The sequence below is a fragment of the Condylura cristata genome, unplaced genomic scaffold (genome assembly GCF_000260355.1).
Source record: "Condylura cristata isolate star-nosed mole 26May11 unplaced genomic scaffold, ConCri1.0 scaffold00035, whole genome shotgun sequence".
In the NCBI taxonomy this organism is placed as follows: Eukaryota; Metazoa; Chordata; class Mammalia; order Eulipotyphla; family Talpidae; genus Condylura; species Condylura cristata.
The window spans coordinates 11,979,691-12,000,147 of record NW_004567136.1 but is presented as its reverse complement, the minus strand read 5'-3'; the positions used below and the strand labels follow the sequence as shown (position 1 = coordinate 12,000,147).

The 20,457-nt window shown below is 56.4% G+C and overlaps 1 protein-coding gene across 1 annotated transcript in view; it reads left to right on the top strand.

Moving 5' to 3' along the window:
- Window positions 1-2,426: 2,426 nt before the first annotated feature.
- The window catches only part of ST8SIA2 (ST8 alpha-N-acetyl-neuraminide alpha-2,8-sialyltransferase 2), a 67,157-nt gene continuing 49,126 nt past the window's right edge, over window positions 2,427-20,457 (top strand). The window contains exons 1-3 of the mRNA XM_012732669.1: window positions 2,427-2,545; window positions 2,851-2,980; window positions 3,325-3,463. Coding sequence (XP_012588123.1) covers window positions 2,427-2,545; window positions 2,851-2,980; window positions 3,325-3,463 — 388 coding nt within the window. The remainder of the gene's footprint in view (window positions 2,546-2,850; window positions 2,981-3,324; window positions 3,464-20,457) is intronic.

The following is a 20,457-nucleotide window of genomic DNA, read 5'->3' as shown; positions in this document are numbered from 1 at the left end:
ATTGAAGGCTGATGTTTTTACCCTTCATTTTTGAAACTGAAACCATAAATGTTTCTTAACAGTGCAAGTTAGAGAACATCTGCGCTGAGCACAGGCTCAAATCAGGCCTTAGCTTTCGGGACACTCGCTGCCCAATCAGGTCTGGTCACAGCTGCGCCAACAAGCCAGCCCCACTCGCAGGCCTGCCACAGAGCGCTCCCAAGCGCCAGACAGCCTGGAACATGCCGGGACTGACAATTCCCTGAGGCTCAGACGCCCTCCAGCACGGGGGCAGTGACTGTGGCCGCCTCTGTGCAGGTTACAGTGTAGGGAGGAAAGGAGCGTGGTTGGTCACACCCACGGGACCCGGGACAGTGAATTTATTCAATCAACCAATCGATCATCAGTACCCATCCCTGCGCTGGTGCTGAAGAGATCAAAGGCAATAAAATGGACATGAATTTATGATCTCAGGGGACTTGCTAACTTCTATTAAGAACTTGCTATGGGCCAGTCACATAGAGGAACGATTTGAAACGCACTTCTTATACTTCTTAACCTCCAACCAACATCCTGGAGAATCCATACCAAGGTTCTAATTCAGAAGGAACTGGTGGGTGGCGGAGTAGGGAGGGAATTCAAGATGAGAACAACGGCATGAAGTTGGGGTCCTCCCCAGGACCCTGTCTGGCGGCAACATCACCCCTCTAACTGGGCCTGTGCTCATTCAAATCACTTTCCCAAGGATTAAAATCACCAGTTGAGGCCGTCGTGGGGCAGGTCCCGGATCCAGCTGTCCTGAAACAGAGACGTGATCTGGGAGTGGCCATAATCAGAGGGCAGACTCATGTCTCAGAAAATGTGAGGCTAGCTCTCGGACGCAGGAGAGAACACACATTTTGTTCTCATCACGGGGACAGGAAAATTCCCCTCAGAGAAGGCGCTGCCAGGAGCAGGCTGGCAAAGGGCACAGGGCTGACCCTTGTTGATTCTGGAGACAGGAGCGAAGACAGGGCTGGCTATTTTGAGCAGCAAAGTGTAGTTATTTCCGCAAATGGTCATTGATAATGGTAAATTACACAAAAGCAAAATGCTTCTGGCTGCCTGGCTGAATTAGGCTTCTGATGAGATTGCATTCCGAGGTCGGGATCTGAAAGTATAGAAAGCGCTGCACAGTACCGCTCAGGCTCTCTCGGCTCCGAGGCTATGGGGTGTCTGGGACACCTAGCCCACTCTCTAGAACTGTCCACTGCCAGCTGAGGGAGACCCATTAGCTACGGCTGCCCACCTCATCCAGCCCTGCCACTGGGCAGCACAGCCTTTGCTGGGCCCCCCACTTCAGCGTGCCCCATTCAAGCATGCATTTCACTCACAGCTGAGAGCCTGTGTGGACAGGCCCACTGGAGCCTGCATCTCCCTTATGGCCACCGCCCAGGGTCTAGCAAAGAGTACAGATATCTACGGCATGGAAACAAAGAGCCCACAAAGAATCAGGTGGATGTGTATCATCCAAGAGAAATGAGGAAGGCACTTGAACTTAGAATTTGCTTTTAGGTGTTGTTAACAGTCCTAACTCCCAGGACCAGTACATGCAGGGATGTTTCCCTCCTTTAAAGTTTGGAGATGAGGCTCCAGGTATTCCATAGAGAGACCCTGGATTTTTTTTATCTTCCTGATTGACTGTTCGCAGCCTTCCTGTCAAGTTTACCGCAAAGCTCTTACAAGGCTGCTAGAGCTCCAGCCATTGCATCCATATTCCAGGCGGCCATCAAAAGTAAGAACAAAATGTGCAAACACAAAAACAAGCTCACCCCAGCTGTCTGCTTCCTTTGGAAGTCATATCCAATAATTTCCATTTAAAATCATTGGCTAGAATTTAATGTTGTCGCCACACCTTGTTGCCAAGGAAAGGCAGTCAGCTAGGCCCACTGATGGTGTCACAGTGCCGATGTATTGGTAACGAAGACAGGAGGGGTGGAGCTGGGGGGGGATGACCAGCTGCGGGGCACCGGTGGGCACTGTGGGAGCAGAATGCAGACGATGAGTAAACGGTCCAAGACCAGGAGCTGAGAGGGGACCCATTTGGTTGGAGTGGCATTCACAGACACAGGTCAGAGGTTCCTAACAAAAATCAGAAGCAGCTGAACGGCTTTCTAATGCAGATGGCTGGAGCCCAACCCCCAGCGTTTCTGACTCAGCTGGTCAGAGCAGGACCCTAAAATTCTGCATTTCTAACAAGTTCCCATACTATATAGATGCTGCTGGTCTGAAGACCCAACTTTAAAAATGATCTGTGGTTGAAGTTAGGACCTACCCTCTCAGCAATACAGCCCCTTAAAGCTTTTGAGTTGGGGAGAAAAAACGACCTATAGGATTAGAGACTTGTCACCCTGGGTCATGCAGAAGCCAGAGAGGGAGGCAGCCTTGGGGGGGCTGTGCAGGGCTTGATGCACTGTTCACAGCCACCCAAGGGCACTGCTGCCCTCCAAGCCCTGACATCATCAGCCAAGCGCAAGCCAGCGGAGCGACCTGCCCATGACGGGAACACTGGTATCCAGGGCCATTGGTACAGTAAGTCCCCGTTAAATGCCATCGACTGGTTCTTGGAAACTGACTTTAAATGAGACAACATATAACAGAAGCAGACCTTGATTAACGTCTCTTTGTGCAGAGTTGACTGGGTTTCATTTTTTACCCTCAACAACATTGAACAAAACGATGTTCTCTGCGGGCCTGCCGTATTGATGAATGCCTTTTTAAAAAGCCAAAGATGAGACAAGACCCTGTGTCCTGCCCTGGGCAGCTGCAGCGAAGTTTGGACTGAACTCACAGACCGGAAAGCGGGGCCTTAATCTCTCTCCCATCCTGCAGGATGGTGGGTGAACAGCTGAGAAGTCGGCTGCTGAGGAGAGGAAGCCTGAAGCCCAGAAGGCTGAAGAGGGGCGAGGTTGAGAAGGCCAAGGCTGACGGGACGCCCACCAAGGCTTCCCGGGAAGCCCCAGTGCAGCCGGAGCCTTGTCCTAGGAAGGAGGGGTCCTGATCCACCATGTATGCCAGAAAGGCCACGTACCAGAGGGTGCGAAATCCAGGACTGAGAGGAAAGAAGGTTCCGGGGAGTCACAAAGCCAGCTGCTGGCCACAAGGCCGGCGGCCCGAGATGCTAGACTTTCGCCAGATGCCAGATGTCTCCCCACTGAAGGCAAACCTTGGAGCTGTAGAGCCATGGCAAGGCGGGGTGGGGCGGGGTGCGAGTGGCATCACCCCGGGACGTCCTGATCCCCCACTGGCGCCACAAAGGCGGGAGGGCAGTGGTTGGCTACTTGGGACTGGACCTCTGCCCCGCAGGCAAGTTCCCTGCGTAGGACACAGCAGAAGTGCCAGGGCCGCCCCACCCCAATCAGCGACGGTGGTGTGACGGCCCCGGCACACGGACAGAAGCAGATGCGCCAGCCGGGGACGGGCGCTGGCCGCGTGGCGGCGGGTGGTGAGGCCGCCAGAAGGCCGGCTTGCAAGTCCCGCCTGAGCTGTCCTCAGCTCCGGGGCCACCCCCGCCGGCGCTCACCAGTACAATTCACCCTCACACATGGGTGTTCCAAATGTCCTACCAAGAGTCTAACTGAATGGTGATTGTGTTTTTAAAACTGTCTGAACAACAAGAAGCAGCTGAGTGGGCCCACAGCAAAGAATCAGATTGTGATCGGGAGAAATGAGACGCTGGGGAGAAAGCAGACCAGTGGACCCCCCCAACTCCCCAGGGCTCGCGTCCCTGCTGTTCGGTTTGTTCTGCCTTCCCCCGAGTTTGGGGCGCCTCTGGGCGTGCAGTTACGGCTGAAATATGCAGGGAGAAGGCCCACCAGCTGTGAATCTGGACACCCCCGCCCCAGCCGGGGCAGTCTGAGGTGTGGCTGTGAAGCGGGGGCGTTGGGGGGCAGGCTCCAGGAACTCGCCACGTTAGAAAGCCACAGCTCCCCACGCAGCAGGCCCGCCAGAGCGGGGTCAGCCCACGAGCCCGCCTGGCACAGCCCTCGCTCGGGCAGGCCTGGGAGTCGGGAGGGGGTCGCGTGGGAGCTGCCCCCGGGGAGCCCTGGGGTTTCCTCTGGGGTTTGGGGGGGCAGGCAGAGGCTCCGGACTTCCCGTCGCGTCGTTTAACCGAGGTGAGCGCATTCAGGCCAGGCCCGCGCCAGCTGCCCAGCAAGGCTCACTCCCCTCCAGATTCCCTTTGAATCCGCGAGGGTAGCGGGTGGTTAAGCCTCTTGGGCTGCCAGGGAATCGTCTGCTGCTCCGAATCTTGGCACAGCCAACCCCGCTTGGCATTTGCAGCTGAGAGCCTGCTACCTCGCCCCAGTATTTCATTATCTGGCAGGAGGAGCGAGCGCCCGGCTGCTGCGGCGTGGTGCTCGGCAGACGTGCCCAGCCGCGCCCCCAGGCAGCACGTTAGCTCCCCTGACGCCGCCGGCGCGGGGTGGCAGAGCCCGACTGCCGGTCTGCGATGCAGCGACATCCCCCTTCCAGTAATCTCCCAAGCTGCACCGCCTCGGGGCATGGATAATGCCCCGGCGAGGGACAGGCACGTGTCTGAACCACTTTGCTGCCCACCCAAGCGCGAGCGGGTCCTGCGTGGCGCTCAGGCTCCGGAGAGGCCAGGAGACGCAGGCGTCCCGCCCAGACCCGGCAGCGAGGCCCGCGAGAGCTTTCGCCGCTGATGACTCTTTTCCGGAAGGGGCCCGTCAAGAGGCTGAAGCACCAGATCCCAATTAAATCGCCAAAGAAGTGGGAGTGGCAAGAGGGCAGTGGGGTGGGGGGTGGGGGGGAGTGGCCACCGCTGCGTCCCAAGGCCACGACCCCCTGCCTGCAGCCCAGCCAGGCCGGCTGCGTGGGGTCACCTTGTCTGGACCCCGGCATTATTGCCGCCGATGTGATTACTGCAACGGGCCGGGCCGGGCTCCTTCCCTGCGGGACCCAGACCCGCTGGCCCCTGGCGCGCCCTCGCCTGGGGCTCGCGCTGGGGGGTGTCGCGTCTGGCCCTGCTCAGGGCAGGGAGCAGTGGATTTGGGAGCTGACCCCAGGCGCCGGACAGCTGGGGTCGCGCTTCCCTCCAGCCGAGAGGCCCACCATCAGCCAACATGGTTCTCCCAAACCAGGCGAGGCTCGGCACCAGGAGAGCCTCTGTGACGAGACTGAGCGTGCGCTGGGCGCTGCTCCCTGTTCCCTGTGAACGGCTGGAAGGGGCCTGAGGGCCTGCAGACCCGGGCTGGGGCGGGCCCAGCAACGCAGCCCCTGCTGCCCTGAGGCGGCCTGCACTCACCGCCCAGCCAGGGACGATGCCCCCAGCTCAAAATCTACTTGGGAAGATGGGCACCGGCTTCAGCTGACGGGGGCCGTCAGAGGGCTGACCGGACATCAGAGGACCAGCCGTGAGCATCAAGGAGGAAAAGGTGAGTGAGGAGAGCACGCTGAGGTGTTTGAAAGGAGTGCTGGGCCTCCCTGGTGGTGCCGCGGGTTAAAGCGCAGCACTGAGAGGCGGAAGCCACTGCAGCTGAGTTTGATCCCCGCCCAGGGGGATCCCCTGGCCAGGAGGGCACAGCAGACCCCTCCTGACCAGCCCTCAGCAGTGGACTTCATCAGTCAGCCTGTCCTGCTCCCCACTGTCTCTAGTGAAGCCTCTCACCGCCCCTGCACCTCGGGCCTGTACCCCAGCTCTGTGTGCACAAAAAAATAAACCTTTAAAAAAAATAAATAAATAGAGCATGGCAACCAAGAACAGTGTTCAGTGACTAACAGTCTTCCAGGAAACCACAGGGAAAAGCCTACTACCTGCTTCATAAGTGGGGACACTGAGGCACGGCCCACTGAATAACCTGACCACACAAGGAATAAGTGCTGAAGGTGACCTCCCCCACAGGCGCAGCTGCCCCCCCCCCAGTCTGCGGCCCGAACCCCCATCTGCACAGCCCTCACGGACACTTCCCAGCTCTGTCTTCAAATCCCAGAGGGCTTGATGAGCATTCACCGCGGCTCCGGTCTGAAAGGCAGCGTGTGCAGACGCCCTCATAAACAGCAGAAGATAAAGGGAAATGTTGCCATCTCTCGGGTCTGAAACACTGGGGAGGGGGTTCACAGTTGCAGCCCCAGGTCAGCTTGATCAATCATTAAACAGTTCTGTTCTAGTTGGTAAATGGCTGCTGTTCTAAACACCCCCCACCCCCGCCGCCACCAAGCTGTCCCCTTATGCTTCATTCTGATTGCTTGGTACCAAGCCCACACTCAATGACACTGATTGTCACCCCTAAAAGAAGGAATGAGGTTTTGCCCTGACCACTTTGGACATTCACTCATAAATGCTACCTGGCTTCTGACGGCGCCGTAAGGTAACAGTCATTATCCCTAGCGTCAATGAGACGTGTGTGGAAGCACAGAGTACAACGCAGAGCTCATAGCAGGTGCTAACCGACATCAGCTGAACTGGAATCCAAGTTATGATGCTATAAGTCCCCCTGGAGGGAGAGTTTGGAGTCCAGCAATTCCCAGAGTTGATGGAAATAACACTCACAGCCACTTGCATTTAAACCCCAAAGTGGAGCTATGAACCCGGACTGGAGCACCTGTGTGAGCTGGCAAAGCAGTGCCTGGCCATCAGAGGCACCGGGGCTGGGTGGACACAAGCTGGGCAGCCAGAGGGCAGAGGCGTGTGCCTACGGCAGAGCTGTGTTCACCAGCGGGTCTTTCCCAGGGATGGATGTGGGGTGTTAATTATTTATCCGCTCTGAGTCTTCACACGCACTGTAGCAAGAATGGCCGCGTTCTCATTTTTATGTCCATGTATGCGTTTAGAGAGGGCTGCTGACTCACCCGGGTCACGCCGGCACCACAGTCTGGAGCCAGAAGGCCGCCCCTTCTCTCTGGCTCTCAGGTCCCCTCAACGCCGCCAGAGCCCCCATAAACGCTGCTGGGCTTCGTTTCAACAGACCCTCTGCAAAGCAGTCACAAAAGCGGCGGGCGGGTATTCGCATCCTCCCAACCAGACGTTTTCAGACAGGCCAGCAAGCTCCACAATGGTGGAAGAAAGTGTAATGAGATGCAAAGCACAAAACACGCCTGCAATTGCCAAGGGAAACAAGAAAAAACCGCTTCAGCGGGCAAGACGGGTCCACCCAAGGGCCTCCACTACCTGCGGCTCCCGCCGTGGGGGGGCGGGGGAGCAGGGGTATGCTCGGCCCCCGGGGCCCCGGCCTGGGCCATGGTGTAGACGGTGCCGTAAGCAAGGAGGACGGGCAAGGTGAGTCTGGGGGCTGCAGCCACGCAGCGGGGGTTCTCTGACAGGACTCTCATTCGAGTCTCAGGCCGACATGTGATGGAGAGAGATCTGTATCCGAGTCCCTACCCACTGCCACCTCCGCCCCCCACTGTAGTTGTTTTATGCTTTGAAAACAGCAGCCTGAGGGTGGGCACCGGGCTGGCACCTGGCGCTGTTGACCCAGGGGAACAACGTGGAGCAGGAGAAAAGAGGCGCCGTGGGCTCTGCACTTGAGCCATCTGGCTTCAACCCGGCCTCTACTAGCAGGAGCCAGGGTGGGAGGCCCTCAGGCAAGTTACTTAACCCTCATGAGCCTCCATTTCTTCACCTGCAAACGTCACCTGGTGCAGGTGTTGCTGTGAGAACCCAACGCCTCATTCTCATAAATGTCACTTCCCTTCTCCTTCTAGACCAGAGTGCCAGCCACTGGACTGGAGCCTGGAGTTCAGATTCAGAGACTGTCTTGGGGTAGCGAGGGCGGTTCTCCTCACTTGCTCAGTCTAAGTTTCTCCTCACTGCCCTGTGGTGACAGAAACCCAGTCAAGGCTGCACCCCAGCAGGAAGCTGGAGGTGCAGGGGCTTAGGACCCCTGCTCAGTTCTCTCTGTCCTTAAAGTTTTCGATTCAGAAGGAGAATACACCCATCCTTGATCAACAAACCCTCAGGGAACACAAGCAGTGTTAGGAAGTCACTTCTGACGGTTTTGACAAAAGCTCGTGAGAACTGGGGTCCAGAACCCCCCTCAGCCAACGCGACCCCAATACCATGGAACAGCACCCTCTTCTGCACGGGGCCGTGGGTAGTCATGCCCAGAGGAGCTACGGGCTCAGCCTTGCCATGAGACCTGAGACTCTGAAAGACGCCTGTGCCCGTTTTCCACGTGTGGAGAGCTCGCGCCTCCCTGAGCGCCTCCCTGAGCCTCTGACTCTCAAATCAGGCCAAGAGCCCCTCCACCTTGGGGCTGACTGCTGGCAAGTGTTTCACAACGGGGCTCTGAGGAGAAGCGCTGAGTTGGAGCTCTGCCCAATCTGCTGGTGTGAATATGCCCAGCGTCGCTGACTTCACGCTCCTCCCGTGAGGCCACTGAACGTGAAGTGAGAATAAAGGGCGGGCTCGGCCCTGGCGAGCTGGCAGGAGCCCGCTGTGCCAGACCCTCTGCTACATTTACTTGGGCTATTTCCACTCACCTTGTTGAGAATTCTACGATTGGTCGCCCTGTTTCCATCTAGAGGGCTGGACCATCTCCCTAAATATGAGAGAAAAATAAAAAGGAAGAAAGGCAGAAGAGGTTTTCCCTCTCTGACTGTGTCTCTGGCTCAGGGGAGTTAGTCAAGGAACCCCCGGGGGGCAGGAACGGGGTCCTGGCTCTGTGGCCTGCCAAGGGGGTCGTCTCTGCGGCCGCATGAGAGAGCCGGTCTGGACTGGCAGAGGGGACCAGCTCTCTGGTTGATGGGTCTATTTGCCTATTTTAAACTGAGGTCGGTGAAAGACTCAGGCCCACAAGGGGAAAAATCAGTTTTGTGCAATCTGTGACTTTTTGTGTTTCTGTATTTGCTTTGGCTCCTGAAGCTGTAACTATGTGACGGTCAGTGATTGAGAAAGGCCTTATCTTCTTACTGTAAGAGCATGAGAGGCTTTGGGGCGTATGAATAAATTAGATTGTTTCTTAAAGACGTGCTCTCTGATTTGTCTACAGACAAATATGGAATATAACTAAAATTCTGAGTAAATAATAACATGTGACTGCTGATTCTTTAATGTGCTAGGCCTGAAAAAACCCTTCTTAAACTAATCGTTAGCTCAGCAACATGTTAGGGGACAGACTCATATATTTACAGTAAATTTGGGCAAATAACTGCTCAAGAAAAACTTGTTCTCTCTTTTCTCTGATATACCAACCTTAACTATAACAGTACCTTTTACTATTGGATTTGTCTTCTCACCAAAAACCATCTGATCTCCTAAATTTATGCAGGTTTACTAACATGCAAGTAAGCTAACATTCCTCCCGACAATGATAGATTATAAAAAAGGTCAACTAAATTGAGACATTATTCTAACAAGTCTTTATATCAACAGTAATTATATCTTATATAGAACCTGTTTAGACGTGACTTCTAGTGCCTTTAGGTAAATTAAAATCTTAGACAAACATAAAAGTGACCTAATTAATGGATAGATAATTCGTAGACATTTTCTAAGTAAGACAGAGTAGAGAAGTATTGGCTATAACACATCACCTGAAGCTTCCGTGCAATGGTTCTTATTTTCCCAACTATACAGCTTTATCTTTCCGTCATGTTCACAAACGTGTTCACTGTAAAGTACGAAAGTGGCATCTGTGACTGGGTAAAGCTGTCTGTGGACCACAGCTTGGTTAGTACACAAATGCACGTGGCTTCAGTGGACAGTTCTCGATGATCTACCTGTGCTGAGACAGGAGGAGTGACTTTAGCTCCAAGTCATAGTAGGGATTGCGGAGACTAGGTCAGGAGCCCGCGCCGCAGAAGTCCAAGTGCACTTGGGTCGTTTCCCCGCGCGAGTCAGCTCTAGAATATGAAAGAGGGTGTGTGAAAGACAAATATTGGAACGTGAGTTCTCTGAGCCTCGGCTTGTAGCACCTGAGCCTGAACAAGGTGTGAAAGGGTGGACATGGGCCCTGTGTGGAGATGGTGAGGCCTTGGTCCTCACCAATGTCGTCGACAACGCAAAAGCGAATCGTACCCTTTGTGCAATCGCCCCCAGAACCACGATTCTTGGTTTTATCGGAATAATTTCCTATGCTTCTGTCTCTGCCTTTTGATGGCTTTATTATGTCCTTAATTATCAAAAACAAACATTCATCACTTGTGAAAGAGCTAGGATGCTTGACAAGGCTGTTATTTGAAAATATTTAAATAGTCACTCTGACAAATTGGTAGCCAATTACTATTTTTCAAGCATCCGATGAGCCCATCATAAGCCAAATCTCATCTGGCCACTCTTCCAATATCATCTTCCCTGGGTTGAATCCTAATTTAGAAAAAAAATCAAACGTTCAGAACATCTTCTACACCCACTTTGAAAATTCCCAGTCGGCCCTTGGAAAATTACAAAGATTTGATCTTTCACCTTGTAAGAATGAAGAGTCTAAAAATAATGAGGTTTGTTGGGTGTGACTCAGATTCCTTGATTGAGTGCACTCTTGCAAGGGGCGCATCTGAGAACTGCCAGAGCTGAGCTGCTCAGACTTCCCCACCGACAGGCAGGGAGACCTGACAAGAACCTGCCCAGATTCGGGCAACTATGAATTCCCTGTCTTAGAGCATCAAAGGAAAACAGGATTGAAGCATCCAAAGAACTTGGGGGGATATGGAGGATCAAGAGTTCACAGACTGAAGGGAGCATGAAGAAGAAACTTGTCTTGAGTGCTTTCTCTCTGCTCCATGGCTCAGATCCAGACCCTTCCAGATGTTTCTTTCTATATTTAACCAGAGTGACATAAATAAATCCCAGAGGCAAAACCACTTGGATGGATGGGTGAGGAGGTAGATGGATGGATGCTAGATGGGTGAGTGAGTGGGTGGGTAGGTGGATACCTGGATAGATGGACAGGTGAGTAGGACCCTCAGGTGGGGGGGGAGGGTAGATGGTAGGTGAGTGGATGCATGGATGAATGAGTGGACGGATGTCTGAATAAGTGTGTGGCGGGTAGGTGGGCGATAGACAGACAGCACACTAGATGAGTGACTAGACAGGCTTGCTGCAGTGGGGGTTGACCTTCCACAGCTGAAAGTCATTCGGAAGTCATTCATGTCTGATGCCAGACTTGAAGTCCTCAGGGCAGGAGGTCAGAAGGGAAGATGAGTACAGTGACGGGGGAAGGATCAGCTGGACTGTGTGGACCTCACTCATCAGCTGTCTGGGAGAAGCTGACCCTAGGGTGTCAGCGACATGGGGCCATTCGCGGGCTCCATCAGGAATGTGGCTCTTTCAGGTTCTCTCCCCCACGACTTCCCTGACACCACGTTCCCACTGTGCTGTAGCCCTAAATCTATCTAGGGGTTCTACTAAGTAGGCTGCAGAGGACAGTCCCCATCGCCCACTTCCTCTCTGACTGTGCTCTCCTCCCTCAGTCTCCCCACAAGGTTTCTCCCACACCTCTCGATGGGGCTTTAATTTGTAAACCGGTGATGTGGCCTTTCCCCTGGCTCAGCCCTGGTCATTGCCTTGGAGGGAAGTGTGTTCAGGGCTCTCTGCTGGGATGAAGAACCTGAGAGGGAGGGCAGAGAAGAGGCTTTGAGAAGAAAAAGGAGAAATCTGGAGTGGAAGGCTACTCCCTGGAAGGGGGCGCGGTGGTATTCCAGAGAAGCGCAGAAGGAGGGACGGAAAGGAGCGTCCAGGCACTGAGAGTGGCCCACAAAGGAGCCTTTACTGGGGCACTCCCAGGACCCACGGGGTTGGCGAAGTGGCTCGGCGCGGCCAGAGTGGGGGGGTGGGGGCGGGGAGGGTGCAAGGGGACAGGGCCCGGTGCGGCTGGGGGAAGACGGGAGGAGGCGGGCGGCCGTGCCGGATCCCTGCTGGGCCAGTTCTGTGCCGCTGTCTCCCGGTGCTGGCCCAAGACCAACGCAAGGACAGGTTCAGGACCCCCTTCCTGCCTCCCTGGGCTTCCAGGAACCCATGTGTCTCTTGGGTGCCCTTTCACTCACCAGTTAGTATTCTAGAATTTTCCTCATCACACAAACATGTAAAAATGGAATTGTCCTGGGAAATACTCAACAAGTACCTTCCTCCTTCCCACTGGAGAAGCCAGCCCGTCCCCACAGCGCTCCTGCCCGCACCGCATCCCAGTCCAGCAGGGCGACTCTTGACAGTGAGGGCGCAGGCCGGGTGTTAGGGGAACCTTCCGCCAGAGCCCCCGCAGGGCCGCGCTGCGGGCGGGCGGGCGTGCAGGGCCTGAGCGCCGTGTGTGCACTGTGCTGGGCTGTGTCTACAGCCAACGACCTCGAGGGGAAGGGGCGTCTCTCCCCCAAAGCCGCGTTCTCCCCCTCCCTCCCAAAGCAACCAGCCCTCCAAGCTCAGCGTTTCTCTCCTCACGTACAGCCTGTGGCTCGTCCAGGCTCACCTCTGTACCCGCCCCCGGCCCAGGGGCCACAGGTCACAGGAACTGGCATAAACTGGCTCAGCTCGAGTCTGCTGTGAGTGGCCGCAGTCCTGTGTCTGACCACACAGCGTCTTCTGCCAGCACCTGCCACAGAGTGAGCCCAGGGACAGCCTAAAAGCCCAGCAGGGCGCTCCCTGCCCCCTGACCACCACCTTGGTGCGACCCCCACTCAGGCCCTGCCGAGGGACAGCAAGGAAACGGGCGCCCTGGGTGCTAACAGAAGCCGCCAAGGTGGAAACCCCGCACCTCCCACGGGAGGGCAGCTGATGGAGGCCCCTCGGTGTTGTGGGTGGCTGGCTGGGGCCGCTTTTTCCGTGACTTTAGGACCAAGGCCCTCCCCACCTGGGCTCAGGGCAACAGCGGCCGCCACACCCAGCTCCCGCGGTGGCCCCAGGCCAGTTTCAGCCTAATGAAGCTGAGTGTTATCGTCGTTTTTATCACATTAGCTCCCCACTTGGCCCTAACAGCAGAGACCACAAAGTCAGAGCTGCATCTTTAAACAGAAACAACAGATTCTGCTCAATTAAAAATTCATTAAAATGCAAATTAGTTTGTAAATGTTTTCCCCTCCTTCTGATGACTCCTCCACGTGGCTTTTACTGGAGCAGGGCTGAAGGAGAGGTGAGCCTGTGGGGAGCAGAGAGCGGGGCTCCCAGGCTGCCACAGATGCTGCTCTGAGAGCCTCACCCCTTCTTTACCCCCTGCCCCCCATAGTCTCCCCAGAGGGGGCTGGGGTCATTCTCATTTTTCCTCAGTGCGTGACTGATAAATGCAATCATTTTTCTCATCTCAGCCTCACTGAACAATGTTATCTGAAGGGAAACACCAGGATAAAATGAATAATTAACCTTATCTACCGACATTCCCTGGCTGTCCTGTAATATTCTGCTAATGCTTTCGGGGAGCTTTCTCAGCTCACAGGACACAGAAATTTGATTTGGGGCTCCTACGAAGACTTCAGATGGCAATCAAACCCAGGGGCTTAGTACGCAGCCTCTGGCTTGAATCCCTCCCAGCCCAGGGCCCACCCAGAAACATCGGTAAACTGACGGCTACACTACCGCAGGCAGGAGCCAGGGCTTCACCCCACCCTCTCGTCAGCCTCCGCTGAGCCCCATTTGTGTGTCTAGCACAGGGGTGGGGAAACTGAGGCTCAGAGCTGGGGGTACTTGCCCAGAGCCTGGCCACGGGGAGCAGCAGAGCCTGACTCCACCCCCGGCCCTGGGCTGGCGAGGCCAGGACCTCCGAGCGGCTGTTCCACTCCCTGGCTCCCGCTCCAAGCACCCAATCCGGCTTTCAGGAGAACAACAGCAAGCTGCTGGCAGGCAGGAGAGACCGTCTCCTCCTTCTGCTTGGGTGGGGGGAGCAAGAAGCTCCTGCCAGTTCATTAGAGGCCCCTAATTGCTGAGAACACATTCAGGAAGTATGGTAAATGCAACTTAATTGAGAACTAATTAACTTGTTATAGTTATCTCGTTACATGCCAATTAAATGTCTAAATATTCTTTTCTTCTTGGATAAAGGAATCAAGGAAAGGAAAGAAGATGGCGCTGGGCTGGATCACCAAGGAGCGGTTCGGGTGCAGGCCCGGTGGGCGGTGCCGGGGCTGCCTGGCCATCAGGCCTCCCCCGGACAAGCAGGCCAGCCACCGGCCAGCCACCAGCGAGGCAAAGGAACAGCAAAGGAGGGGCAGAGTCTGGCTTCCTGGCTTCTCCATTAATCTGGCATGCAGTGGGATTTGGCCTCGGGGCGCCAGAGACAGCGCCTGGCGCTGCTGTTCCCACCCTGACTTCTCTGCAGCTATCTAAGGTTTGGGCTTTTTATCCTTTTTATCCTTTGTTTGCTTTTAATCTGGCCTTTTCAGTGAAAATCCGAGGAGACCCTCCAACTGCGCTGTTACCGCCGTCTGGCCGGGCGGGGCGGGCTCCGCTCGCCTCCCAGTAATCACCGGCTCTTCACATGTGTCAGTGGCTCTGGCTTTCAGCTGTCTCCAGGCCGCTCCCAGTTCTTCCAGAGAGAAACCCCAGGCGGTGGAGACGCAGAGAGGCCTCCCGGAGGATGGAGAAGGAGGGTCTCCAGAAGTCAGTCTCGGCCACCTGGACACTGAGCCCCGACCTTCTGACGTCTGTAAATGATGTCTGTTGTAGTCACCAGAGAACAGCAAATTCTGTTTGTTCCTGCCAGAACCTCAATCAATATCCAGTGCTGGCTGAGGGGAGTCGGACCCCCTTCTCCTTCTGGTCGCCGTGGGAACAGTCTGGGCGCTGACTGGGAGTGGAGGCTGAGGGAGGAAGGCCTGATCTGGCCTTTCATCTTAATGAAAAGCAGGTCTGGCTGCTTCCGAAGGCTGCGAGGGCTGGCTTCCCTGCCCCCAAGTTTGACGACCAACATATCTTCCAATCTCCCCGGCTGCTGTGCTGAGGAATGTCCCCCCACTTCGCCGAGGGGCTTTCCCACCCTCCCATTCCCTGGTAGTGGGTCCTCTCTCTTCCAGGGCCGACAGATGCCATTGCTGGAGCGAACCCAGAATGCAGAAGGCTTGACGCCCCCCCACCCCCGCCCAGGGGAGCCCTCTACCTGGGCTGCCCCACGCTGGTCACCCAAGCCCCTCTGTCCAGGAACGTGTCTATAAAAGAACCTGAGGCTTCCTTAGTTCAGGTCTCTGTAGACCACAAAAGAATCCACTGAAAACCAAGAGCCCACGTGGCGGAGAGACACGGATAAGCCACTTCGTACACGGTCAGCTTCAGCTGCGGTACATACAGCAGACTGGAAATAACACAGGGAGACTCTGCTATGAACCCCCAGTTTCTCCTCACACAAAACGAGCGCAGCCCCTTGCGGCCCCTCTAGGCGCTTGCTGGCCGTCTGATTCTTCTGGCGTTCTGACATTCGTTTTTCTGCCTGGGTTCGGCCACTTGACGCCCGCTCAGTCCCCAGCTCCATTCTGCTCCACTTCAGCGTGCCTGGGAAACAGCTTCTTTGCAGGGAGCCCTGGCCTGCTTCTATTTGCAGAAAACACTCCATCTCCGCTCCTGCATGTGCTTGAAGTTCGCTGTAAGTGCGGGTGTTTATCAGCCGCCTCGCCCAGCGAAGCGCCCGCCGTTCCTCATCGCGGGCAGGGCTGCTCTTCGTACTTGAAGGGCCCGGCGGCTCGCGTCCGTCTCGCTCACTGAGGAGCCCCGTCTTCTTCAGCTGGCTGCCTCTGTTCTCAGGGCCACCCGAGGGGCACCTTCACACTCTACTGCGGAGGGTGAGGCCGCGGGTACCGGTGTGCGAGAGACATGGAAAGAGCCGTCTGGTGATGAACGGTGATATGTGAAGACCGGTGCTCCGCCGGGGCGTCACCAAAGGGCTGGGGGCCGGGGGCGAGCGGGGTCACCTCAAGTGGAAGGGTCTTGCCACGGGGCTGGCGGCCGGGCTGCTAGGCCAGGCGGGCCAGGACCTGGCACCGGAACAGCAGGGGGCACCAGGGCCGGGAGCAGCCTCTGCAGGATCTGGTCGCGCCCTCCTGCCCTCCTGCTTAAGGAACCGGCGTCCTTCTGCCTGCACTCGCTGAGGGCTGAGGACGCACCCGGTGCACAAGGGAATCGTGGACAGAGCTGAGCCCAGCCTTGCCCGCCGCCTAGAAATCACATCAGCAGCTGTATTTTCACCTTCCCCAGGTCTGAATGTAAAAAGTGGGGTGTTCATAGAAGCAAGCAGAAACGGCTTGAGATTCTAGTAAGAAAGTTTCAATTACTGTCAACTCTTCTTATTGTAGGTGGTGGGAAACGGGAGTGCACCCCTACGTCGGTCGGCCTTTCTTAAACCTCAGCGTGCCGGAAAGCAATGGCGGTGGGGTGGGAGGGTCGTGTCAGAGAACGCAAAGCTGGGGCCCACTCCAGAGAGTCTGCTTCAGCGGGCCAGGGTGGGGCCCGGCAGGCTGCCTGTTTAACCAGAGAGCTGCCTGGCCAGGGCTTCCGAGGCCAGAGGTGCCAGAACCAGGTTCGAGACCCGCCAGGCCGAGCGGTGACATCCTCCCGGCAACCCTCAGACAAAAAGCAGAATTCCAAAGTGGCATCTAGCAAGCGGGCTGCACATCAGGATCACCTGGGAAGCATCTGGGACAATACCAAAGCCTAGGCCTCTACCCGAACCATTAAATCAGAATCTCCCAGGGCTGAGGCCTTTTCCTGGACACGACTGTAAACGAGCTGCGTGACCGCGCAAGCTTCGGAGGTAAAAGCCCAAGCATGTCCTGCTCACAGGTCTCTGGGTGGGCCGCAGGGGAAGGGCCCAGGCTCGGCCTGCCAGACTGAAAGTGGGTCAGTTCCAGGTAGGCTCCTTCACCGAGACCGGCAGCTCCTGGAGCTGCTCTGGCCCGGCTGCAGCAGCAGGGCCAGCGCAAACGGTCCCGTAGTGTCCACTGGCCTGAGCTGGTTCCCGACCACACCCAGAATCAACAGGATGGGAAAATACACTCCCGCTGGTCTCCCAGACTCCACCCCAGGCCAGTGAGGTCAAACTGTCCCGAGAAGCCTGGGGCAACGGCAGGAGCCAGGTGTGTGGCTGGAGGGGTCTGGAGGGGCGGGGTGACTCAGGTCGCAGGCTCACCCACAAGTAGGCCTCGCCATGCTACGTGCGTGGGGTGAGACGTGAGAAGTCGCCCCACGGCATTCAGCCACCTGGGCAGACAGAGAAGATGGCAAAAACCCAGCAAGCCTGTCCTCGCTCAGTCCTCCGTCCGCGCCACTGGCCGGCGAGTTCTCTGACCTTTACGCTGCCCGCGCCACCCATCACTGTCCACAGGCCTCGCCTGCAACTCTCCTCTCCATCTGCTTTCTCTCCAAACACACTTCACTTTCTTGTATGCGCACCCCCTAAATCTGGGGTCCCCCAAATTTGTCCCTGCTGTGGCCTTGACCTGAGAGCAGCAAACCCGGAAGACAGCCGCTCCCCTTGTCCTGCAGACCAAACTGTTAGCTCGGCCCCGCCCAGCCGCGGCCAGCCGTGGCCAGCCATGGTCAGCGCCACCCTCCCAGCCGCTCGCGCTCCCTTTGGGGGCTGCGCTCTCTCAGCTGTAGGATTTCATGAAAAACATACAGACGTGAATGTAGATGTGGATTACATTTCAGATTTTCACAGAGGAAAGAGCTTATCTAAACCAAAAGGATAGGGTGTTTCCTGTTAGTAGTAGATTTTTAGGTAGTTTTAAAATGAATTTCCAAATATGTGGTAGCTTTAGACTTTTTGAGAAGTCACGGTAGTCGAAGGGGCACACCGACGCCCTGCGTCCCTGTGAGGAGGTGGGAGGAGGCAGGTGGACCCGGGTTGGAGCCCCATTTGGGCATTCCACGCTGGAAGGACACCAGGTCAGCACTGTCTTTCAGGCCAGACAGGGTGGTGGGCCGGGTGAGGCCTTGGGGGGCTTAAAACAAAGGTGGGGTGTCCTGCCGGAGCTGAAGACCCTGGTCAGACTGCCCGCAGCCAGCGCCGAGGGGCGGCCCCTGCAGCGGAGGCTGCGGAGGTCCAGAGTGAAGCCGGGGCTCAGTCCCTGCGCCTCCAAGGAGGGAAAGTCGGGGTCGGTTTTCTCTGTCAATGCTGTTCTGAATCTCATGAAACCCTGGAGAAGTCTCGGCAGGGCTCCGCAAGGCTCAGCCTTCAGCTGTTTTGCCCAATGTGCAATCACCCTTAAAAAGCCGGTCTGTGCTACCCACCAAGTCTGTTTCCCAAAGGCAAAAATGCAGACTGGTGAAGAACTTCTCCATAAAGGGACATTCCGTGGTGAGGATTTTGAATCATTTCTGATCGCTTTTGTGAACAGCTGTCCAGCATCCAGCCGCTCGTGTGATCTGCACACGTGTGTGGATGTGGAACTTACTGGTTATGGGCTGCTCTCTGCCAGAGGAAGCGAAATTGTCCCCCTCGAACAGTATCCCTACGTGTTTAAACACCAAAATCAATCCCAGAGAACGTTACAGATTTCTCAGGGCAATTTGTAGAGGCTTTGTTATGTTTCACCTTTTATCTTGCTGTTGTTGTTATTTTACCATTGTTGTGTGATATTTTAACAGAACAGCATAAAGGAATCATAGACCATTCTGGAAAGACAGAGGACTGCGCTGGGAATGAACATGAGAACGGAAGTAGACCGACATGGGCTGAAACTTAGGCAGCTCGGGCTAACGTATCACACACTTAGCTCATAGCAAAACCCCAGACTGGAGATTAAACCAGGGCGCGATATTCTCAGAGTCCCGGAGGCTGGAAGCTCCGGATCAGCGGTCAGCACGGTCGGGGTCTGGCGAGGGCTCTCTCCTGGCTTGCCTACGGCAGCCTTCTCCCTTCGCATGGGAGAAAGCAAGAGGGAGCAAATGTGGCGTCTCTTCTTATAGGGTGCTGAGCCCCCACCCCGGGCCCCACCTTCACACCCTCAGCTACACCTCAATGTCTGAAGCGTTATGTCGGGGCGGGGCTCCACCCTGTGAACTTAAGCATATTCGCGTGTCTCTGAATGCCAGTCGGTATCTGCAAAGTGGGAGCTGCGGGGCAGCCCCAGGGAAACACAGTGACCTAAAATCCTCCACAGACTTCACGGCAGCTCAGAAGTGCGGGGAACAGGTTCTGGGCAAACTGCGTTCTCCACAGCACCGCCTGTGCAGGTGAGGAGGGCAGAGCAGCTGCTAAGGGCCCTTCCACCCGGGTCCCACCTACCCTGAGAATCCAGGGCTTCACAGAGCACCATTCAAACCCCTCAGCTGGCGCAGCTCTCCCAAGCACACTGGGGGGCACGGGGCTCACCCCTCCCCTCTCCCAGGGAGCACTAACACTCATGAGGAAGCTGTCACGGCCAAGACAAGCCTGGAGGCCTGGGGCCGCGCCCGCGCCCTCGGGCCGGGCCCCTGCCTCTGCGCCCGCTCCCGCTGCCCACGCCGTCCGCCCACACCAGTACCGCCCTCCTCGCCCGGCACGGCCGACTTGGAGCGATTCTCAGCCCCCTGAGCTGGGCCTTCCGGCACCCAGCCCGTGTGCTGCCCGGGCCCGCGCTCGGGCGCGCTCTGAGATCGAGGCGTCTCCCTTCTCTCCGGAGTGGTGCCCTGGGTTAAAGACTGTGATTCATACATTTTGCATTCAGTAGTATCACTCCTGTTGCCAAATACAGAATTCTGACTCCCAGTTCTCACTGAACCCAAAGCAACAAGGTTTACTGTCACGCTGATTTCATTCAGTCTTTGCCTCCTTTCAGGATTCCCTGGGGCTCTGTGGTGGGCAGAATCTCTCTCGAGTGTAAACACGGGGTGAGTGGTGGCAGTTGGGAACTCGGGTCCCGCTCGTCTGGTGGATGGTACCCTCACCAGAGGGTGTCTCCGAGGAGGGCAGAGGTCCCAGCCGGGTCAGGGGAGGCTTCCTTTCCTGAGAGACACCCGTGGCACCAGGGCCGAGGCGCAGCCCTGACTGGTGGGGCCTTTCCTGGGTGCCTGTGTTTCATTATTTGGGCAAACAATGTGTTCCCCCTTTAATCTGAATGAACCTCGATGCCCTGGCCACAGATGCCTCCCCTCCCCCCAGCGCCAAGCAGACCGTCTTTACCCTAAAACCCGTAAGCAGCCCCCGCCATGCCTGCACTGCTCACAGAGGCAGCACAGGAAAAGGTTCACTCACACAGCATGAAGGAATTTGCATTTAAAATAACAAAATACCATTTTTCCCACCTAGCAGATGGCAGAGCTCAGCAAGGTGGTGCCCGCCACAGTGGCAGGTGTGGAGAAGCAGCTGCAGGGTGAGGACAACAGCTCAGCTCCTGGGTGCAGCCACGAGACAGCGTGAAAGGGATCCCCGATTCTGCGAGGACCCCAACTCTGCCCCGGGACCACCGTGGCCCCTGGGAGCACTATGCAGGAGATCCCGGTCAGGGTTTGCCTGGGAAATTACCTCCCCCTGAGGGCGTTGCTCCCTGGGCTAAGGCGGGGAGTGAAAAGCTGGCCTTCTCCACACAGCAAGGGAAACTACAGCCGGCCATCTCCCAATGCTGGGACAGGCCGTCGTTAGGCTTCCAGCA